At 43.5% G+C, this 20,524-nt stretch overlaps 2 protein-coding genes across 6 annotated transcripts in view; one reads left to right on the forward strand and one right to left on the reverse strand.

Moving 5' to 3' along the window:
* abcf1 (ATP-binding cassette, sub-family F (GCN20), member 1) overlaps positions 1 to 921 on the reverse strand; it is a 29,103-nt gene extending 28,182 nt beyond the window's left edge. For all 3 annotated transcript variants that reach the window (XM_061664444.1, XM_061664442.1, XM_061664443.1), the window contains exon 1: positions 748 to 921. In XM_061664444.1, coding sequence (XP_061520428.1) covers positions 748 to 808 — 61 coding nt within the window. In that variant the 5' untranslated portion in view covers positions 809 to 921. The remainder of the gene's footprint in view (positions 1 to 747) is intronic.
* Positions 922 to 2,806: 1,885 nt separating this feature from the next.
* c20h6orf136 (chromosome 20 C6orf136 homolog) lies at positions 2,807 to 20,521 on the forward strand. 3 transcript variants are annotated; one of them, XM_061664626.1, is made up of 7 exons: positions 2,807 to 2,884; positions 4,481 to 4,720; positions 7,776 to 8,459; positions 12,418 to 12,506; positions 15,283 to 15,483; positions 18,737 to 18,806; positions 19,243 to 20,521. In XM_061664626.1, exons 2-7 carry the CDS (start codon positions 4,622 to 4,624, stop codon positions 19,384 to 19,386), a joined length of 1,287 nt encoding a protein of 428 aa, XP_061520610.1. In that variant the 5' UTR covers positions 2,807 to 2,884; positions 4,481 to 4,621; the 3' UTR covers positions 19,387 to 20,521. The 3 variants fall into 3 exon arrangements, 2 of the variants coding, with proteins under 2 accessions (XP_061520610.1, XP_061520609.1); XR_009767256.1 differs by lacking the exon at positions 2,807 to 2,884 and adding an exon at positions 2,901 to 3,236 and having other exon boundaries at positions 15,926 to 18,806; positions 19,243 to 19,272; XM_061664625.1 differs by lacking the exon at positions 2,807 to 2,884 and adding an exon at positions 2,901 to 3,236.
* Positions 20,522 to 20,524: the final 3 nt, after the last annotated feature.

Consider the following 20,524-nt stretch of genomic DNA (forward strand, 5'->3'; position numbering starts at 1 on the left):
ACAGTAAAATTAAGTACATTTCAGAGTCTGTACTTTTACCGGAGGCTTTTTTTTTTAATACAAGTATCTGTATTTTTATCTTATGTACTGTATCGAGATTTTGAGTACTTTTGCTACCTCTGCTGACGGCCGTCGAAACCCTTCAGTGAATTAGCTTCACATTGCTGAATTTTGCTCTTTAGCGGTAACGTATTCCGCAATATTTTACGACATAAATACTTTTTTTCTGATGCCGCGACAGTAATCCACGCAATACTGAAAGGAGTCCAACAAGCATCAACGCAAGTGTCATTACCCATGCCTATTACAGCATTGCATCATTTTCATGACTCGCCAGACGCGTCACTGCGAGCGAAGAGTTTAGTTCACTTATATTTTCATTATTTCCAATTAGGGAAGGGAATAGTAATACTTCCAGTGGTGTGAATAGTCATAAATATCGCGGCTCTATATGCGCATTTAGCCGATTTCATTATTTATAAAGACATTTAAGCCCCATTCAAGTAACTTGGGTCCTGCTTGCTGTTTTAGTTAGCAAAGTTAACGTTACACTAATGATGCGATGATGTGCAAGCAAAAATAGAGCCAAACAATTCAGAACGTCCCACGTTAAGGACTGAATATACACTACTGCTATATACCAACAAATTCATATTTGACATTTGTTTTATTTGATACTCTTGAGCTATCGCCGCCGGCTGCTGCTAACTTGGCTACCAGGCCACCCTAATAACCACCATATCTGACCTGTTGTCGTGGTATCTTCATCGCCCACCCACTGTGCTTCTTCTTTCCCTTTTTTAGGCATTTTGTTCCGTAAACTGACAGTTTATCCAAAACAGTTTATCCGAAGCCGGTATCAAGACTACAAATGTCATGCGGCCCGGCAGCGTGAAGATACTTCTTCTTCGTCTGCGTTTTTTATTGGTATTTAGAAAACCAGCTATATGGCGCATTAGCGCCTCTAGCTGGACTGGAGTGTAGATTGAGCGTGTCCAAGAAAAAAATGTGTTGAAAACAACAACAACAACAACAACAACAATACCAGCGATAGACCGATGTTTTGTCAGGACGGATACCGATTATTAGTATTCAAGGAGGCCGATAACCGATATTTGGAGCCGATATTCATTTGCAGTAAAAGGGAAAATATTGGCGTCAAAGTTTTTAATAATACAAACTTCCACACTTAACTTCGTTTAAATTCCTTTAAGAATGTGTTTATTCAACACCTTTTCAGGTTTAGATGTTCATTTTTTAAACATTATTATTTTAGACAAGACATATTTGTTTAAAATTCTAAAAAGTGCAGGGAGCTTCCAAGCTCAGCAGCATATCTTACAAAGTTAAATGAAAACTACCTCAAGTTTTGCAAAATTTAAATGTAACTGAAATGTTAATCTTTGACTTTTGTTATTATATCGGTTGCAGTGGAGTAGCTAGCATGGGTTCTATTGTTTATTGTTGAGATAAAGTGATTGCATTTTGCTGCGTTTGCCCATGTATAATGGTAGACTTGATCAACTCTAACATAATACTATACTATAACATTACAGGTCTCATGAGACCTGTGTCTGATGTTGTCGCTCCCTTCTGACCCGATGTGTTCCTGCCATAGTGTGTATGTTCTTAACAGTCCAGGTACATACTTGTGAATCCATGTTTTTGTGTCCTAGTGATAGTTTGCTTAGAATTTAGACTGTGTGTCGTGGCACTTTAGTGTGCCTTGAGAGAAATATTTCAATTTCACTTAATTGGTTCAAATATTATTTATTTAATACTACTGTGTCTTTGCTCAAACAGCAAGCTCTGTAGCTAATGTAGAGAGGCTGTCAGAAGCTAAAATAATATGATTAATTTCATTCTGACATTCTCCTGTGTATTGAAGGGCCAGTAAGCCAGTAAGTATCGGTGTTCTAGTTTGAGAAGTGCTGGTCTGTGTGGTCCTGAACATAGATATCTTACATAACATCTTCATTATATATCTCTGTGGTGGTGAAGGGATGGCGTGAAGATACAGATGCAGAGCATTTTTGTTTATTCCGGCAATTTGGGACGCTTTACCGCCACATACTGTGTAGGCTGGAAGACTAACTGGTGCCACGAGGTTAATCATAACAATACTTTGCATTCAGTCAACTCCAATATTTTTCTAAAACATGCTACGACACGTGTGAAGAGACAAGCGAAGGAGTGAGTTATGATTATTATACATTTTCCCCCCTTTTGCCCATGCGTGACCCTTTTGTGTGGTGTATATAAAAAGAGGGGTTTAGAAGATATTGATATACTTTCATTGTACTTAATTTGATGAAACACATCACATCCAACAGTTAAGTAGTCAATTTACTTTCAGTAGAATGAACTTGATAATATTATGATACATTTGCTTTGTTATTGTGAAGCTGCCATCATAGGTTGTAATGATGTTCTTCTTTAACAAACGGGATTACCTATTATACGGTATGTTATGCATGAGTGTGTATTCTGGATTCTCTTTCACGTTGTATTTCATTGTTTAGTGGATTCTTCTGGGGCCAGAAAATTCGAGAGTTAGAAACTACTGTATTTCCCGAGATCCTAAACACACCACCCTTCTTCTTGTCCGGTCTCATTAAAGAGAACACGTTCTGTTAACGTTGAAGACATGAAAGACATTGGAATAAAATCGTAGTCGGACTTCTTCAGAACACAAAATTACGTCACACGTCTCGCACATTCGCTGACCTGAACTGGTTTCAGCAACAAATACGCACTGCCCTCGGGATGTGCAACTTTCATCTAGCGATTTCCCACAGTACCTGAAGGCAGCATTACGCCTTCCTGTGAAAGAGGCGTGGCGTGTTTCGCCAGGCAAGGGCACACAAGATTGGATGACACTTGTGTAAGTTAGCTGTTAATTAAGGTCACTGTCTGTCTGTCACTGTGTTTGAGATGTCCGTTTATGTCATTAATGGACAACATGTGATCGATGTATTCAAATGACCGCAGTTTCGTCAGTTGGAGCTCACATGACAAGGGACGTTTCTCTGTCCAGGACGGGCTCGCTGCTATTAGCCTAGCATTTGACAGTCCCAGTAGCCTGCTAGCGCTAGCCAACCGGCATTTGTAAAAGTAATGTCCTTGTTGTGGAACAATGCTGGAGAACACCTCGTTTGGAGGAAATGTACTTTATAGAAACTATTTTCCACAACAGTAACATTATGCGGTTAAATAACTGGTCTTTGCCCTTTGATGTAAGTTATAGAGAGTACATTCTTGTTCATGCCATGATGTATCATGTTCCTTAATCCTTTATGCACCAACAGAAGAACGTGTAACGTCAGTAAACGTGACGATGTCAAATTATTGTTATGCGATATTTGCATCATTTTGAGCTGATGAGATTAATATACAGTCGATATTTGACTCTGGTTGGTATGCTTTGTCAGGAAAGTAAGACATGCCCTTCACACATTACCAGAATAATCACTTAAAAGAAGCTTGTCTAAATAACAATCTAAAATTATGGAGAATATGTTTCACAATTTGTCTCGCTTTGCGTCATGTAATTGCTACTCTATAAAAATCTGTGAACGTTCCAAATTTAGGAATAATTTTAGTCATCGGAGCGAAATTGTCAACTGTGTCAATGAATCAACTAGCTTGCAGCATAAAAGTGTTTTGTAATAGTTGATCACCTCTTTGCAACTACATTTGAGTTTAGTTTTAGTTCTAGTCGAATGAGTTTTATTTCTGAAATGCTACCTGTAAAATATTTAAGTTTTGGAGTATCCGTTAAAAACAATACACAATGATCAACATCATTAGACACAGAGCTAGGTTTCGATTTACACTTCAAATGTGGCTGTAATGTCAAACAAAATTGATATATTTGCCTGAACAGCTGTCAGTCAATCAATGGACATTTTGCTATTCGTCATTGCACAACAGAAAGCAATATAAATTGTTGGGATAGTGATATGAATGAATGAATCTTAGGTGTGGTATGGAAGATAAATGCCAACTTTCTGGTCAAATTTTGTGGTACAGTGGTACCGGATTTACGAGTTTAATTTGTTCCCTGACCAAGCCCGTGACTCAATTTATGCGCATATCAAATGCATTTTCCTCATTGAAATTAATTTGGAATGTATTTCAACCCCCCCCCCCCCCCCCCAAAAAAAAACTACAATTCTTTTTGTTACATGGTTTGAGAAAAAAACCCACTGTATTTAATGAAAACACATGAGTGAATGTAAAGTATTAAACTGATTTTATAAAGTTTTATTAGGTATAATTTACTTAATGTAGTATTCGTCTGGATGTGTGTCTTGAAGAGGCATGGCCGAGTGAGTGACACCAGGAGCTGGAGTCAGCTAGCATCATATGCTAACATTTTTTTTACTCAGTTTTTGTCTGTCCTGCATATGCAATAAATCCACAACTACACTTGCTGTTTCAACTCCTCGCTAACGTTCTCTCTCGTTTCTAACTTTAGCTTATTTCGGGACCTTAAACCACAGCTGTAGTTTGGATCTCAAAATACTGCGAAGCTCTCAAGCATCACCAATGTGACTTTGGAGCCTTGCTGCGTGTGATGGTGACATACTGACTGGGGTTGCTTCGGCCCCTGTTGTGAATGGCTGTAAGCAGAGGGGGCATCGCCTTCTGGGTGGGGTGTGTCCGCATCCATGGCAGAAGGCAGCCCGTCACAAAGCACATCGGGAGTCTGAGTCAGGTAATATGCTCGCTTTTCTTCTTTTAAAGCTAGAATACATCATGTGCTAGCACTAATCAAAACACGGTTCTCTGATTACTATTGTGCTTGTGTAATGAGTTAAACAGGGTAATTAATCAAACAGGGTAATTAATCAAGTTTTTTTGGGCAAAATATTTGGTGAAATGATATCGTCACCGGACGCAAATCTGTAGTGAATTTGAACTGTGTCAGCAGTGTTACTCACTATTCCACTATTTTTTTAGACACTTAATAATGAAAGTAGTTAATGAGATACAATTGGGAAAGCCTGTATTTTATTTTTATTATTATTATTATTTATCTTTTGTCGCAAGCCAACCAGGCACTCGCTGCTCAAGCCAGCTACCTGCCCAGGTATGGAGGTCACTCAGAGAGCAACTAGCCGCTAAAGCCGATGAGCTGGCGCCCTATTATACAATTTTAATCAATGATAGCGTAATTACTGTTTTTAATGTTTTGCATATTAAATTAGCGATTGAACATGATTTTTGGGATATTAGTGCGTTGATGTTGGTGGCAACAGTATATGATGGCAATATAAGGTAGGATACCAATTGAAACTATGCGAGAACAGCCGGGATTGCGCCCGACAGCGATGATGTGAAGATTGTCGTTGCTAAATATTTACTAACTCTGTATGGTTTCTTCGTAAATAAAGCTGTATAATAAGACGGAACAGGCGACAATATCTCTATATATCGCAAGAGTGGAAAGACCTAAACATGGCAGCCTCCATAAGCAAGTAGGTGCAATGTTTTAAACATTAAAAAGCAAAAAAATAAAATTAAAAAAACTTTGTCTGTACTATATTGACCAGACATGACATTCTAACTACCTGCACAATTTAACACTGTTTATTACTGTGGTTGCAGTTTGCAGTGGTGCAGTACTGTACTGCATCATAAGAGTCATCTAATATTATTTACATCAAGTAGTTCCAAAACAGATTTAAAATTTTAGGGATAGCTCTGAGTTTGATGCAGTATAGTCCTCTACCCCTGATTATAACTTATTATTATTCATTTGGGTGAAGTTAGCCTTGGTCAAGAGGAGAGGATTGTCAGGTGGTGCCTATTGCTCATTGGGTGTTTCGACCCTCAACTGCAACACGCTCTCAACGGTGAGTCGGTAGTGGTTGTGTGTGTGCTTCGCTGCTTTAAAATTCCTCCATGGTGGAGGAATTGGAACTGTCCTGATCTTATGTGAAGGCCTACTGAAGAGAAGCTTGGAGGGAGTCCCAACCATCTTCGCAGGTACCGGTGTTGATCTTCCTCCCCAATATTGTTATGCATGTCATTGGAACTTCATACACTTTTAACTGCAAAATGATTCTTGGCGACAGCCCGTGTTGGTAAAGCCATGCTCGGAACATTCCGAGGAGCCCTGATGTTTGGATTCTCCCCCTCAGCCGTTCTTCTCTCTACTTTTCTGTACTGGTGATGTTCCCCACAGTTAGTGACTCGCTGAAGCATTTTCCAAGGCACTTGACTCATTCACTGCCAGCCTTCCTAATGAAAAGGGATTTCTCTCTACCGATGGAATCACCTCTCCTTGCAACTGCAGCTTAAACCTGTTGGTCAGTTTACTATTCCTGATCACCATTTCCTTTTGGCCCACGGTCACCATGCAATCCAAAATAGTTAGCACCCACCTCTCCTCCACATGGGTCCTGGTCCAGGGGCAGATGACAAATGCAGTGTATCCAAAAAGTATTCACAGTGCTCGCGTTTTTTTCTTCTTCAGATTTTGTTGTTACAACCTGATGAACATGTGATTTCTTAGTTTTTTTTATGAAAAAAGGAAACATTTTACAAAAACCTTTATATTGTCTGTATGAGGTGTTTGAGCCGCCGATCTGAGGTCCTCCCGCTGAGCTGCCGGACCCCTAGCTATATGACCCTTCTCCAGCCCCACTGGCGCGAGCGCACCAGATGCCGCCAGAACTTGCATCACTTTCCAGGGCTTCCTAATGGCACAATAAGTTGCACTTTCCAAACTCACTTGGGAGCCATACTGAGGGCTAATTTATACCAAAAAACTAAAAGATACGCATTATGCTCGAAACGAACAATGTTCACACTGTGTGAGAGAAAGCAGAACGGAGTGTTGAGCGGGGATGCTGTTTCTGTTCGTAAACTGAAGCACAGTTTGTGGACAAAAGCAATATTCGTCCCAAAAAGTTGTTCATAAACCGATTTGTTCGTGAACAAGGTGCTGGTGAACCAAGGTTCCACAGTACTTTATTAATCCTGTGATGAAAATGCAACATTCTCCACAATGATCAAAATCAGAATCATCTTTATTGGCCAAGTATGTAATGCACAAGGAATATATATAACTGTCCTCTACAGCAGCTATGCCTGCTATCTTTTCCCCTCTGCAGTCCCTCTAGAGGTCCTGGTACATGATATTCCTACTTTCAAAGGATTGTTGACTAGGCCTCCTCCCGTGGGACAGTAGATTTGATGGAGATGACCGCATCTTCAGACCACAGGAGCACAGCTGGCCTCAGGGTTGATTGGAGTAAGTGGGAGAACTGCAGCCTTCCCCATAGGTATACTTCAATTTGCGCTGATTGGTTGGTCGTTCTGGGTTGTTCTGTGTTTTTTGCTGGGGTAGGGGCAAACTACAGCCACAATAATGAACATATTGTTAATTTAATACCTCTCTGATAGTGTCATCAAAATTGACCATTGTTATCTTTGTAATGGCAGGATTGTTGATACATTTCTTGTATTGGATCTCATTCGAATGTGCAAGTGGTTACAATCTTGTGGCTTGTCAATGTATATTGTCACAATTTTTAGAACAGCTGATAAATGATTGCCATGTTAAACAAGAAACAACAACAGAACAGTCAGAATCCAGCGTTAGGCTCCAAGCTAAAACTCCCCACGTTGAAATGCACAAGTCAGCCTCAACAATTTACGTTAATACAGCCTACTGATTGTTGTTGAGAAATATGAGCATGTCAAGAGCTTAGTAAAGGTGCTGATTTCATTTTCACGATCAATTGATTCTGTCTCTCTTTCAGCCAGTTGACTTGCAGTGGATCTGCCCAACACGTCCTTTCAGCAGCGCATCATGGGCCCTGGCGCCTACCGACAGCTTGAGAAATCAGACAATTAAGCAACCGATTCTGTCCCACCCCTTCCATCGTGCCAGCTGGCCACAGAGGGTTGCTTACCACGAAGAGGAGTGGGAGGAGTCGCTCAGCATGTGTGTGCTGGTGCGACCAAATGAGTCAAGTGGCGTGCACACTCTGGTGGAAATCCCGTTGTTTGGTCAAACTAAATTAGGAGAATTACTTGCTCCAGGGATTCACAAGTCCTCTGAGTTTTCCTTCCTATTGACCACAGTGGACGGCAGCAGAGTGGATGACATCAACGTCAGCAGCTTCAAGAGAAGCAGCAAACATCCACTAGAGAGACAGCACGGCTGTTTTAGAAGCCTTTTTGAAGCGGAGAGGTGCCCCGCACCGTTCATGTGTGGCTCTCAGTTTTATTGTTTCCATTCCCCGGGAACACAACCGGTGGCCCACAGCAGGCATAACCCCAGGCAGGATATTGGACTTGAGAGAAACAAGATGGAGGAGTTTCCCCGGCTGCATCCCAACCCTCTGTGTAGCCATGAAGCAAGAAAAGAGGGGTCGCATCGTGAAGGAGACAGCGAAGGAGAGCAGAAGCTGGCCATAGCATATGAACGACTGAGGAGTGAAGTATGGGTGCACACTGTGTCTTGATTAGTTGACGGCAGTATTGCTTGAAACCATAGAAGCAATCAAAAGACATCCAAGGTTAGACTTGAGATCTGGTACAGAGCTTGAGAGACACTTATATTGCGGTCGTTTAAAAAGCCTGCTGGATTTTTACTAAGCAATTTAAAAGTTGGTCCTCTACACAAATGGCGGTTACGACGCGTTTACTGAAGATACTTGTCCAAACTCCTCCATACTGTACGTTCACTTGCACTTTATTAGACTAGATGCTGAATCAGCGTTATCCCATATTTTGTTACTAAATAAACTAAAGCAAGCCTCTCATGTGTGAACACTCACTAAAGGCATTGCAGACTGTAATAATTCTATCAAATTTTTAATGAACCCGTTTTGCAGCACATTCCAGTTTCTGTGTGCTTTAATCAGACAATTGAGAGATGGCAACCCTGCCGATATCTCAGAATCCCCAGGAGGCTAAAATCAGTGCAACTCCTGACAATACGACGTCTAATTGGTCTTGTAAATTGTGAATTAATGTGCCTCACACAATGTTATGAGGTAATATTTTTGTTTCCTTGTTTAGCTACATGAGAGGGTCAACCTATTAGAAGCAGTTATCAGTATCATGCAGTACAGATCTAAGCCACTATAAACGACAAGCACAATAATGAGCATATTTTTAAATTAATACCTCTCTGTCAGTGATGGTGTATACATGTGCACTACATGTGTGGGTTGAAGAAGAAGAAGAAGAAGAGGTGGAAAGTGGGTTCTTTGGCAGAAAGAGAAGAGGAAAGCACAGAGCCTAGAACTGAATGTGGGGATTTGGAATGTTGGGACTATGACAGGAAAATCTCGGGAGTTGGTTGACATGACGATGAGGAGAAAGGTTGATATATTGTGTGTCCAGGAGACCAGGTGGAAAGGCAGTAAGGCTAGAAGTTTAGGGGCAGGGTTTCAATTATTTTACCATGGTGTAGATGGGAAAGAGAAATGGAGTTCGGGGTTATTTTAAAAGAAGAGTTGGCTAAGAATGTCTTGGAGGTGAAAAGAGTATCAGATCAAGTGATGAGGCTGAAACTTGAAATTGAGGGTATTATGTATAATGTGATCAGTGGCTATGCCCCTCAGGTAGGATGTGACCTAGAGGTGAAAGAGAAATTCTGGAAGGAGCTAGACGAAGTAGTTCTGAGCATCCCAGACAGAGAGAGAGAGAGAGAGTCGTGATTGGTGCAGATTGTAATGGACATGTTGGTGAAGGAAATAGGGACAATGAAGAAGTGATGGATAAGTACGGCATCCAGGAAAGGAACTTGGAGGGACAGATGGTGGTAGACTTTGCAACAAGGATGCAAATGGCTGTAGTGAACACTTCTTTCCTGAAGAGGCACGAACATAGGGTGACCTAGAAGAGCGGAGGTAGAAGCACGCAGGTGGATTACATCTTGTGCAGATGATGTAATCTGAAGGAGGTTACCGACTCTAAGGTAGTGGTAGGGGAGAGTGTGGCTAGACAGCATAGGATGGTGGTGGGTAAGGTGGTGGTGGGGAGGAAGACAAAAGCAGAGCAGAGAACCATGTGGTGGAAGCTGAGACAGGACGAGTGTTGTGCAGCTTTTCGGGAAGAGGTGAGACAGGCTCTCGGTGGACAGGAGGAGCTTCCAGAAGACTGGACCACTGCAGCCAAGGTGATCAGAGAGGCAGGCAGGAGAGTACTTGGTGTATCTTCTGGCAGGAAAGGAGAGAAGGAGACTTGGTGGTTGAACCTCACAGTACAGGAAATCATACAAGGAAAAAGGTTAGCTAAGAAGAAGTGGGACACTTGAGAGGACCGAGGAGAGGCGAAAGGAATACATTGCGATTCGACACAGGACAAAGGTAGAGGTGGCAAAGGCCAAACAAGAGGCATATGATGACATGTATGGCAGGTTGGACACTAAAGAAGGAGAAAAGGATCTATACATGCTGGCCAGACGGAGGGATAGAGATGGGAAGGATGTGCAGCAGGTTAGTGTGGTTAAGGATAGAGATGGAAATATGTTGACTGGTGCCAGCAGTGTGCTAGCTAGATGGAAATAATACTTCGAGGAGTTGATGAATGAGGAAAATGAGAGGGAAGGGAGAGTAGAAGAGGCAAGCGTGGTGGACCAGGAAGTGGCAATGATTAGTAAGGGGGAAATTAGAAAGGCATTAAAGAGGATGAAAAATGGAAAGGGAGTTGGTCCTGATGACATTCCTGTGGAGGTATGGAAGCATCTAGGAGAGGTGGCTGTGGAGTTTTTGACCAGCTTGTTCAATAGAATTCTAGCATGTGAGAAGATGCCTGAGGAATGGAGGAAAAGTGTGCTGGTGCTCATTTTTAAGAACAAGGGTGATGTGCAGAGCTGTGGGAACTATAGAGGAAAAACGTTGATGAGCCACACAATGAAGTTACTAGACTCAGGACAGAAGTGAGTATTTGCGAGTATGGTTTCATGCCTAAAAAGAGTACCACAGATGCATTATTTGCCTTAGCGGATGTTGATGGAAAGGTACAGAGAAGGTCAGAAGGAGCTACATTGTGTCTTTGTAGATTTAGAGAAAGCCTATGACAGAGTACCCAGAGAGCAACTGTGGTACTGCATGCGGAAGTCTGGAGTGGCAGAGAAGTATGTTAGAATAATACAGGTAATGTACAATGACAGCAGAACAGCGGTGAGGTGTGCTGTAGGTGGGACTGCATCAGGGATCAGCCCTGAGCCCCTTCCTGTTTGCAGTGGTGATGGATAGGCTGACAGATGAGGTTAGACTGGAATCCCGTGGACCATGATGTTTGCAAATGACATTTTGATCTGCAGGGAGCAGGTGGAGGAACAGTTAGAAAGATGGAGGCATGCACTGGAAAGCAGAGGAATGAAGATTCGACGAAGTAAGACAGAATATATGTGCATGAATGAGAGGGGCGGTGGGGGAAGAGCGAAGCTCCAGGGAGAAGCAATAGCAAGGGTGGAGGACTTTAAATACTTGGGGTCAACCGTCCAGAGCAATGATGTGTGCAGTAAGCAAGTGAAGAAATGGATCCAAACATGTCAAATGTGTTATGTGACAGAAGTCTCTGCTAGGTTGAAGGGCAACGTTTATGAAACAGTGGTGAGGCCAGCCATGATGTACGGATTAGAGACAGTGGCACTGAAGAGACAACAGGAAGCAGAGCGGGAGGTGGCGGAAATGAAGATGTTGAGGTTCGCTCGAGGAGTGACCAGGTTGGATAAAATTAGAAATGAGCTCATCAGAGGGACTGACGGCCAAGGTTTGATGTTCTGGAGACAAAGTTGGAGAGAGCAGGCTTCGGCGGTTTGGACACGTCCAGAGGAGAAATAGTGAGTATATCGGTAGAAGGATGATGAGGATGGAGCTGCCAGGCAAGAGAGCTAAAGGAAGACCAAAGAGACTGTTGATGGATGTCGTGAGGAAAGACATGAGGGCAGTTGGTGTTCGAGAGGAGGATGCGGGAGATAGGCTTACATGGAAAAGGATGACGCGCTGTGGCGACCCCGAAAGGGACAAGCCGAAAGGAAAAGACGGCGAAGACGATTCATGTGCACTACATTTAATGAGAAGAGCAGACAGAACGCAGCCCGGCACTATTCCGATTTACACTTAGGAACATTTGCTTCTGATCTGTTTGGCAAAAGGAATATTCCATCCCTGTGAAACTGAATGAAATTTCATTCGGATTTGGCCCGTTTATATGGAGCATATTCATTCGGTTTGGGCTTCTATCTTCTTCTAAGGCTGCCTATATAGCTGGCGAGTATCAATCAAAATACATTTTATTAAAGCAAAATTGTATGTCTTTTCAATACATATGATTAGGTTGAGGTGGCCATAAAGTAAATGTGTTCTGAAGTTTTATGGTACAGATAGTATATTGTTATATACTGTTTGGTTTTATTCCTAATTACAAACTGTTTTGCAGCTTCCAAATTTCTTCCGTAAGAATCATGACTACACCATGTACTCCAATGATATTGAATTCATCAATGGACTTCTCAATACCAAGACCAGGTAATTATGCTTATTATTGCTTGCGAATATTACAATGCCATAAGAAAGTATTTGCCCTCTTCCCAATTTCTTTATTTTTTTCAGTTTCCCCACTTTTTAAGTTTTAAGATCATCAAACAAATGCAAATCCATACATCCATTTTATCCTTCTCCTCACTCGGGTGGCGGGTATGCTGGAGCCTATCCCAGCTAACTGGGCCGGGGTCAGGGTACACCCTGAACTGGTCGCCAGCCAATCGCAGGGCACATATAAACATTCGCACTCACATTCATACCTACGGACAATTTGGAGTCTTCAGTTAACCTACCGTGCATGTTTCGGGGATGTGGGAGGAAACCGGAGTACCTGGAGAAAGCCCACGCAGGCACGGGGAGAACATGCAAGTGCCACACAGGCGAGGCCGGATTTGAACCCGTGTCCTCAGAACTGTGAAGCGGATGTGCTAACTAGTCGCCCATCGTGCCGCCACAAATGTAAATGTCAGACAGAAATAACCGAAGTAATGCAGTTTGTAAATGGTGATATTATATATCAAGGAAAAAAACAACAACAACTAACCTGCCCCTGTGTGAAAAGGTAATGGCCCCCTAAACCTAAAGGCTGGTTGGCCCACCCTCAGCAGCAACAACAGAAATAAGCGTTTTCAGATCTCTGTGGAGATATTTTGGCCCACTGTTCCTTGCAGAATTGTATTAATTCAGCAACACTGGAGGGTTTTTGGTCATGTACGGTCTTTTTAAGGTCATGCAACAGCATTTCATTCGGATTGGAAGTCCGGATTTTGAGTATGCCAGTATTTAAAAAAAAAAAAAAAAAAAAAAGTTTTTTTATTTTATTTTTTTAAAGCATTCAGAAGTTGACTTGCTGGTGTGTTTTGGATCATAGTCCTGTTTCAGAACCCAGGTACGCTTCAGCTTGAGGTCACAAAGTGACGGCTGAACATTCTCCTTCAGGATTGTCTGGTAAAGCGCAAAATTCATGGTTCCACCAATCACAGCAAGTCGTCCAGGTCCTGAACGGAAAACGCAGCCCCAGACCACACTACCACCATCATGTTTGACTGATGATATGATGATCATTTTCTGATATTCTGTTACATTCATGCCAGTTGACAAACACCTTCCAAAGACTTCAGCTTTCATCATGTCAGACCGTAGAATATTGTCCCAAAGTCTTGGGAATTAAGAGTTTTTTTTTGTTTTTTTTTTTTTTTTTTTTTTTTTCCCCCCCCAAAAGTAAGATGAGCCTTTATGTTCATTTTGATCAGCAGTGGCTGTCGCTTAAAAACTCCACTGTAACACAGTAAAACTGTTCCGGCACAAAAGGGATACAGATTTTCCATTCTGCTTGACTTAACAGGCGAGAGCAGTGGCTTTTGCCTTGGAACAATGTCATGGATGCCATTTTTGCCCAGTCTCTTCTTCATTGTTGGTTGAGTCATGAACACCAACTTTAGCTGAGGCAATTGAGGTCTGCAGTGCCTCAAATGTTGTCCTGGGTTCCTCTGTGACCCCCTGGATGAGTCATCGCTGTGATCTCGGGGTAATATTTGTTGGCTGGCCGCTCCTCGGCAGATTCACACACTGTTACATGTTTTCTCCATTTGAGGATAATGGCTCTCACTGTGGCTCCCTGGAGTCCTAAAGCTATAGAAATGACAGATAGATTCAATGTAAATGACTTGATTTCTCGTCTGTTCTTGAATTTCTTTGCATCGTGGCATTTTGTCGCTTCTTTTTGAGATCTTGTGGCCGACTTCATTTTGTAACACAGGTTCTACTTCAGTGATTTTCTGATTGAACAGGCCTGAAAGTAATCAGGCTTGGGTGTGGTCAGTGAAAATGAACAAAAAATGTGATTAGCTACAGTTAATTCATGATTTAACAAGGGGGGGCACATTTTCACACAAGGACCAGGTAGCTTTGAACTAATAAATAAAATGAACTTTTAAAAACAGGATCTTATGTTTACTTGGGTTAGCTTTGTCTGATATTTACCTTTGTTTGATGAGCTTAAACATTAAAGTGGGGAAACGATGCAGAAAATAGAAGGATTTGAGAAGGGGGCTAAGACTTTGTCACAGCACTTGTATAATGCGAAATGACCTGGTGGGACCTCAGTGCTGCCTGGCACGTCGCGGCACCACACTGATTTCTTGCCTGTTCTTAAATTGCTGGGGATTGTGGCATTTTGTTGCAGCCTTTTCCTGGGTTCCTCTGTGACCTCCTAAATGAATCATCGCTGTGCTCTTGGGGTAATTTTTGTAGGCTGGCGACTCGTGGGAAGGTTCACCACGGTTCCATGTTTTCTCCATTGAAGGATAATGGCTCTCACCGTGGTCCACTGGAGTCGTAAAGCTTTGCGACCCTTTCCAGACAGATTCATGTCAGTTACTTTATTTCTTGTCTGTTCTTTGGATTCTTTTGAGCTGTTTTAGCTGAATTCATTCTGTCAAACAGGTTCTATTTAAGTGATTTCTTGATCTGTCTTGGGTGTGGTCAGTGAAAATGAACTAAAAATTTGATGAGCCAAAGTTAATTTTAACAAGGGGGGCAATTTGTCACACAGGGCCAGGTAGCGCTGAATAGTTGTTCTTCACTATTTAAAAAAGCAAATGTCATGTTTACTTGTGTTAAACTTTGTCTGGTATTTAAAATTGATCCTCATCATTGAAGTGGGGAAACGCTAAGAATTTGGGCAAAGACTTTTTCACGGCACTTTATATACACTTCACTTCTGAGATAACTTCCTGTCTGACTTGCCCATGCCCCGCAGAGGACGGGTGGTATACCAGCTCACCCTCTCCCTGTGGCGCCTCATGTGTCTGTTGTACTTCGCCGACGCGCGGCTGGAGGTGCTGAAACTGACCAAGCACATGGAAGACGGGACCATTAAGGCTCGCTGGAGGGTCAGGGGCCTTCCCTTCCTCACACTGATGCTACGCTTCTACCGCAAAGACAAATCACACCTGTACAGGTAACATTCCAAGCATCGATCCACCTATTTTCCGTCCTGTTAAAGGGTTGCACAAGTTTACTTATCAATTCAATGTCGATTTATTTTGATTTGAGTTACAGTGGAACCCCCCCCCCCCGTAGGGTGCCGGTCGATTTTTCCAATAAGTCAAAATGGAAATTGAAATCATCAACTGTTGCATCATAAAACCATAAGCTGTTAATAGTTTGTTTGAAAATGTTAATATTCATAACTGCCATACAAGTGTTAAAATAAGTTATACAATGTAATAGTTCAACACTTAAGGAGATGCATTTTTTCCCTACAATTTCAAACATTTTCTACGTCTTAATACAACCAAGTCATAGACATGTTTGCAAAATTCCCCAAGGATCAATAATTCTAGGACGATTAACACATCTTCTTTCTTGTATTGCTAAAATCTGCCCAATTTCTCATGCAGGTGAGCCAGCCCTCATCCCACCCATATACTGCTGGGCAAATGGCGAGTCTGGCTTTTGTTTTTCCCATGATGAACAGGGGCGGAGCATTAAGCCGTCCACACGCTGGGCAACGGGAAACGTGACTGAAGTCTCGGGGTTCGACCAATAGTTTTCAGAGTGACTGACTGTCGACAACTGGTTTCGCTGCAATTTGAAATTTAAATCGCCGTTGAATGGCGTTGCAATGTCACAGACGTAACTGCCGATCAAAAATGTGATGTTGTATCACATGATCTTTTAGAGCAACAATTACGTTTGCGTGTACCAAGTGAGATCCATCTGGCCGCCACTACCAGGGCACTTTGTTGAGTCCACAAGGGACATAATGTGGTAAACAAACAAACAAAAAAGTTGACCACTAATGTAATGTTACTACAATAAAAGACTACCTTTTATAACAAATGACACCCTATCACCGTACTGGCACTAATCCAATCAAAAAAACAAAAAAAGAAGAAAATATGTATTTATAGTGGAATGATAGTTTGTGACACCCACACTCTTAACCTGAGGAGAGGGGGGAAACTGTGGACCTATCAATTGGGGTAGATAAACTCTCAAGTTAAGATTGTGTGATTTATTGCCAATGAGGAGAAGGGCCGGTTTATCATTTATTTGGTTTGGGAATGTTTGAGGTGAACCAGGAGTCTTATTTCAGACAAACAGGAGGTGAGAGACAAGTGTGGAAATTAAGGTTCGCAGGGAAGCGAGTGCAAGGTGTCATCCAACGACGCTATGGAAGTGAATATCCAATTTATAGAAAATGAGGCCAAGGGTGGAAGATGTCGATGAAGAGCAGTGGATTCAGGACAGCCTGGAGGCGAGGGCCTGGTGGTCGGGCACAGCCCGAAAGGGTAACGTGGGTCCCCATCCCCATGGCAGCCGAAGCTCGGCGAGCTGGGCAATGGCCGAAGGCGATCCGATCCCCGGCTACAGAAGCTGGCTCTAGGTACGAGCTGGTGTGGGGGAAGATGCCGACGTGGCAGGCCCAATCGTCTCGTGAGGGTCTGCTGGGAACGTCTTGCAGAATCCTTGTCCGAAGGAGTTCCGACTCCGAGTGGACCATGTTATGCGCCTCCATTGCTGAGGCGGCCGACCGGAGCTGTGGCCGGAAGGTGGTCGGTTCCTGTCGTGGCGGCAATCCCCGAACCCGTCAGTGGACACCAACGGTGAGGGATGCCGTCAAGCTGAAGGAGGAGTCCTATCGGGCCTTTCTGGCCTGTGGGACTCCTCTGAGGCAGCTGATGGATACCGGCTGGCCAAGCGGAATGCAGATTTGTTGGTCGCTGAAGCAAAAACACGGGTATGGGAGGAGTTGAGAGAAAGACGTCCGGACGGCTTCGAGGAAATTCTGGTCCACCGTCCGGTGTCTCAGTAGGGGGAAGCAGTGCACCATCAACACCGTGTACAGCGCTGCTGACCTCAACTCGGGACATTGTGAGTCGGTGGGGGAGAATACTTCAAAGACCTCCTCAATTCCACTGACACGCTTTCCTATGAGGAAGCAGAGTGTGGGTTCACTGAGGCGGGCTCTCCTATCTCTGGGGTTGAGGTCACCGAGGTGGTTAAAAAGCTCCTCGGTGGCAAGGCCCCGGGGGTGGATGAGATTCGCCCGGAGTTCCTCAAGACTCTGGATGTTGGGGGGCTGTCCTGGTTGACACGCCTCTGCAACATCGCGTGGACATCGGGGACAGTGCCTCTGGATTGGCAGACTTGGGTGGTGGTCCCCCGGGGGACCGGAGGGTGTGTTTCAACTACAGGGGGATCACACTCTTCACTCACAGTTCACAGCCGAGTGTGAAGCGGCTGGGATGAGAATCAGCACCTCCAAATCTGAGACCATGGTCCTCAGTCGGAAAAGGGTGGCGTACCCTCTCCAGATCGGGGATGAGATCCTGCTCCAAGGGGAGGAGTTCAAGCATCTTGGGGTCTTGTTTACAAGTAAGGGAAGAATGGAACGGGAGGTCGAGAGGCGGATCGGTGCAGCGATGCGGACTTTGTATCGGTCCGTTGTGGTAAAGAAGGAGCTAATCCGAAAGGCGAAGCTCTCGATTTACTGGACGCTCTATGTTCCTACCCTCACCTATGCTCACGAGCTGTGGGTCGTGACCGAAAGAACAAGATCCCGGATACAAGCGGCCAAAATGAGTTTCCTCCGCAGGGTGTCCGGGCTCTCCCTTAGAGAATGGGGGGTGAGAAGCTCGGTCATCCGGGAGGATCTCAGAGTAGAGCCGCTGCTCCTCCACATCGAGAGGAGCTAGATGAGGTGGCTTGGGCGGGCACGTCCCACTGGGAGGAGACCCCCCAGGGATGACCCAGGACACGCTGGAGAGACTGTCTTATCAGCAGGCCTGGATGAAGTGGCTGGGGAGAGGGAAGTCTGGGCATCCCTGCTAAGCCTACTGCCCCCGCGACCTGACCTCGGATAAGCGGAGGAAAATGGATGGATGGATTCAGGACAGAGCCCTGGGTTTCACCTGTCAGGACTGGGGAGGGATCGGATGTGAAGGACTTCAGCTTAATGAACCGGGTGTGGTCTTTGAGTTATAAATGGAGCCAGTCAGGGTTAGTGCATGTGGTACCACTGGAAGAATAGTCCAAAGCCATGCACTCGGGCAAAGGAGGACGAGGATAGAAAGTGAACTGGACTCGGCTGCAATGTGGAGGTTGTCAGAACTGAAAGTATTCTCATCGAAATCACTAAGATGAACCTTTGGCGTGAACATCATTTGCGAGTACGTCTTACTATGAATGAATGGCATCTGTTGCAGGTCCTACGATGCTTTCTCCACATTCTACATAGGACATGACGGACTCGTCCACTGTCATAAAGTTGAAAAGGTAAGACGCTAGGTGTGCATATGGGTTACTCGTGTTACTAGTTACAGCGCTAACCATAAATGTGCACACCTCGCCCGACCGAAGGTTTCTCAGTGAAGATGAGAAAAGTTTTCATCATTTTGGTCATGATTAAGACTGGCCTGTGGTTGAATTATTTTCTTGGTCGATCATGTAGCTTTATTAATGTCATTGATGTGGACTCATTTTTGAAACATTGCAAAATACATTGAAAAGTGCGCTTAAAGTATGTACACTGTTAGCAACAACGGTCCACTTTTTCAGTATTTGCTATGATGGTATGCCACATGAAATATGGATTCTAATTGATTTGACGGTGAAGGTTTTCTAACAAATCAGTTTAGATGTGCTTGAGTGTGCCCCGCCCACGATGGTCCAGGCATCATCCTCACCTTCCCATGTGATGATCTCTTCGCAGGTGATGCCGGCTCAGCCGCCAGTCCTTCCCAGAGTCACGTCCCTCCTGGCCAGCGCGCTCGTGGCTCTGGGGGTGGAGGAGAACCGACCGGCTCTCAATCTGCTGCCCCTCCTCCTGTCCTCACTGCGGCAAGTCAGAGACTGACGGCGGTTTGGAGGAACGACAGGCAAACCTCGGCATGCTGAAGGTCCACAAGACTATTTCATTGTCACCATAGGAACACCTGACAAGATCTGCACGAATGCTCATAATATTTTTTGCTCCTGAACAAAATGCCCCTTTACGCGCAGCTTCTTGTCTAACTAGTAATGATGGTGGCGTTTTGGTCAACTCTCAAATTATTACACTTCACCAGTGTTGTGAACATATTTGTTTGACGAGAAGCTCGTCCTACAACATGAAACATTTCTCCCCCTAATGAAGTCGTTCCACAAGATGCACTGGAAGGGCCTTTAGAGAATCTCATTTGCTGAAGAGCAAACGCAAACTGTTTCCTGAAAATGCCGAAAAATACTCCATTGTTATTGTCAATGTCGATGTTTGAAGCTGTTCATGTGCAATAGGTCAGTGAAGAAAACTCCATAGACTGAAAAATCACTTGACATACGAACCATTTCAAATAGACTTAGCAATGCGAGTTAGTCTTGTGTAATCAAAGGTGTTGTTGGGTAAATCTGGATTTATTTGAGGTTTAAAATGTTTACCGTCTACATGAGTGCAGCACTAAATCTGGTTTTGTTTAATTTTTCCCTGTGTGCTTTCTGCATGATCTTTCCCTATCCAGGAATAGTCCCTTCAGACTTTCATCCACCCAGATGTGTTATAGATTATATTCAATAAAGCCTCCAATAATGACGACCAAAAGAGCATTTGTTAAAGTCTTTCATTATTTGTTGACACATGCACCCAGGTAAAAAATGTATAGTTCACCGCTTAAGTCCAAATATTGTGAGAATACAGATGGCCAGTTAAATAATCCAAGTTTAAATGAGACAGAGAAGTACTGCCATTAATAGCTATGTAAATATAATGTACCTCCATAATAACTGCTTGCACCTTATTGTACAAATTGTTTTGTCACCTCCTGTCACTTTCCATCTCAAGCAAGCCAGTCGAGGCAATCCCAACTCTCGCCTAATGCTTGTTAACATGGGCTTCTGTCGTTTGTGTGTGTGTGAGACGAGCATGGTTCTCGACGTGGTCCGTATTTAACGTGTATTGGCGGTTTATTTAAAAAAAAAAAAAAAGTGACGTGACTTGATGTACGACAGGCAGAGAAATA

This window comes from Phycodurus eques, chromosome 20, assembly GCF_024500275.1.
Source record: "Phycodurus eques isolate BA_2022a chromosome 20, UOR_Pequ_1.1, whole genome shotgun sequence".
Taxonomy (NCBI): Eukaryota; Metazoa; Chordata; class Actinopteri; order Syngnathiformes; family Syngnathidae; genus Phycodurus; species Phycodurus eques.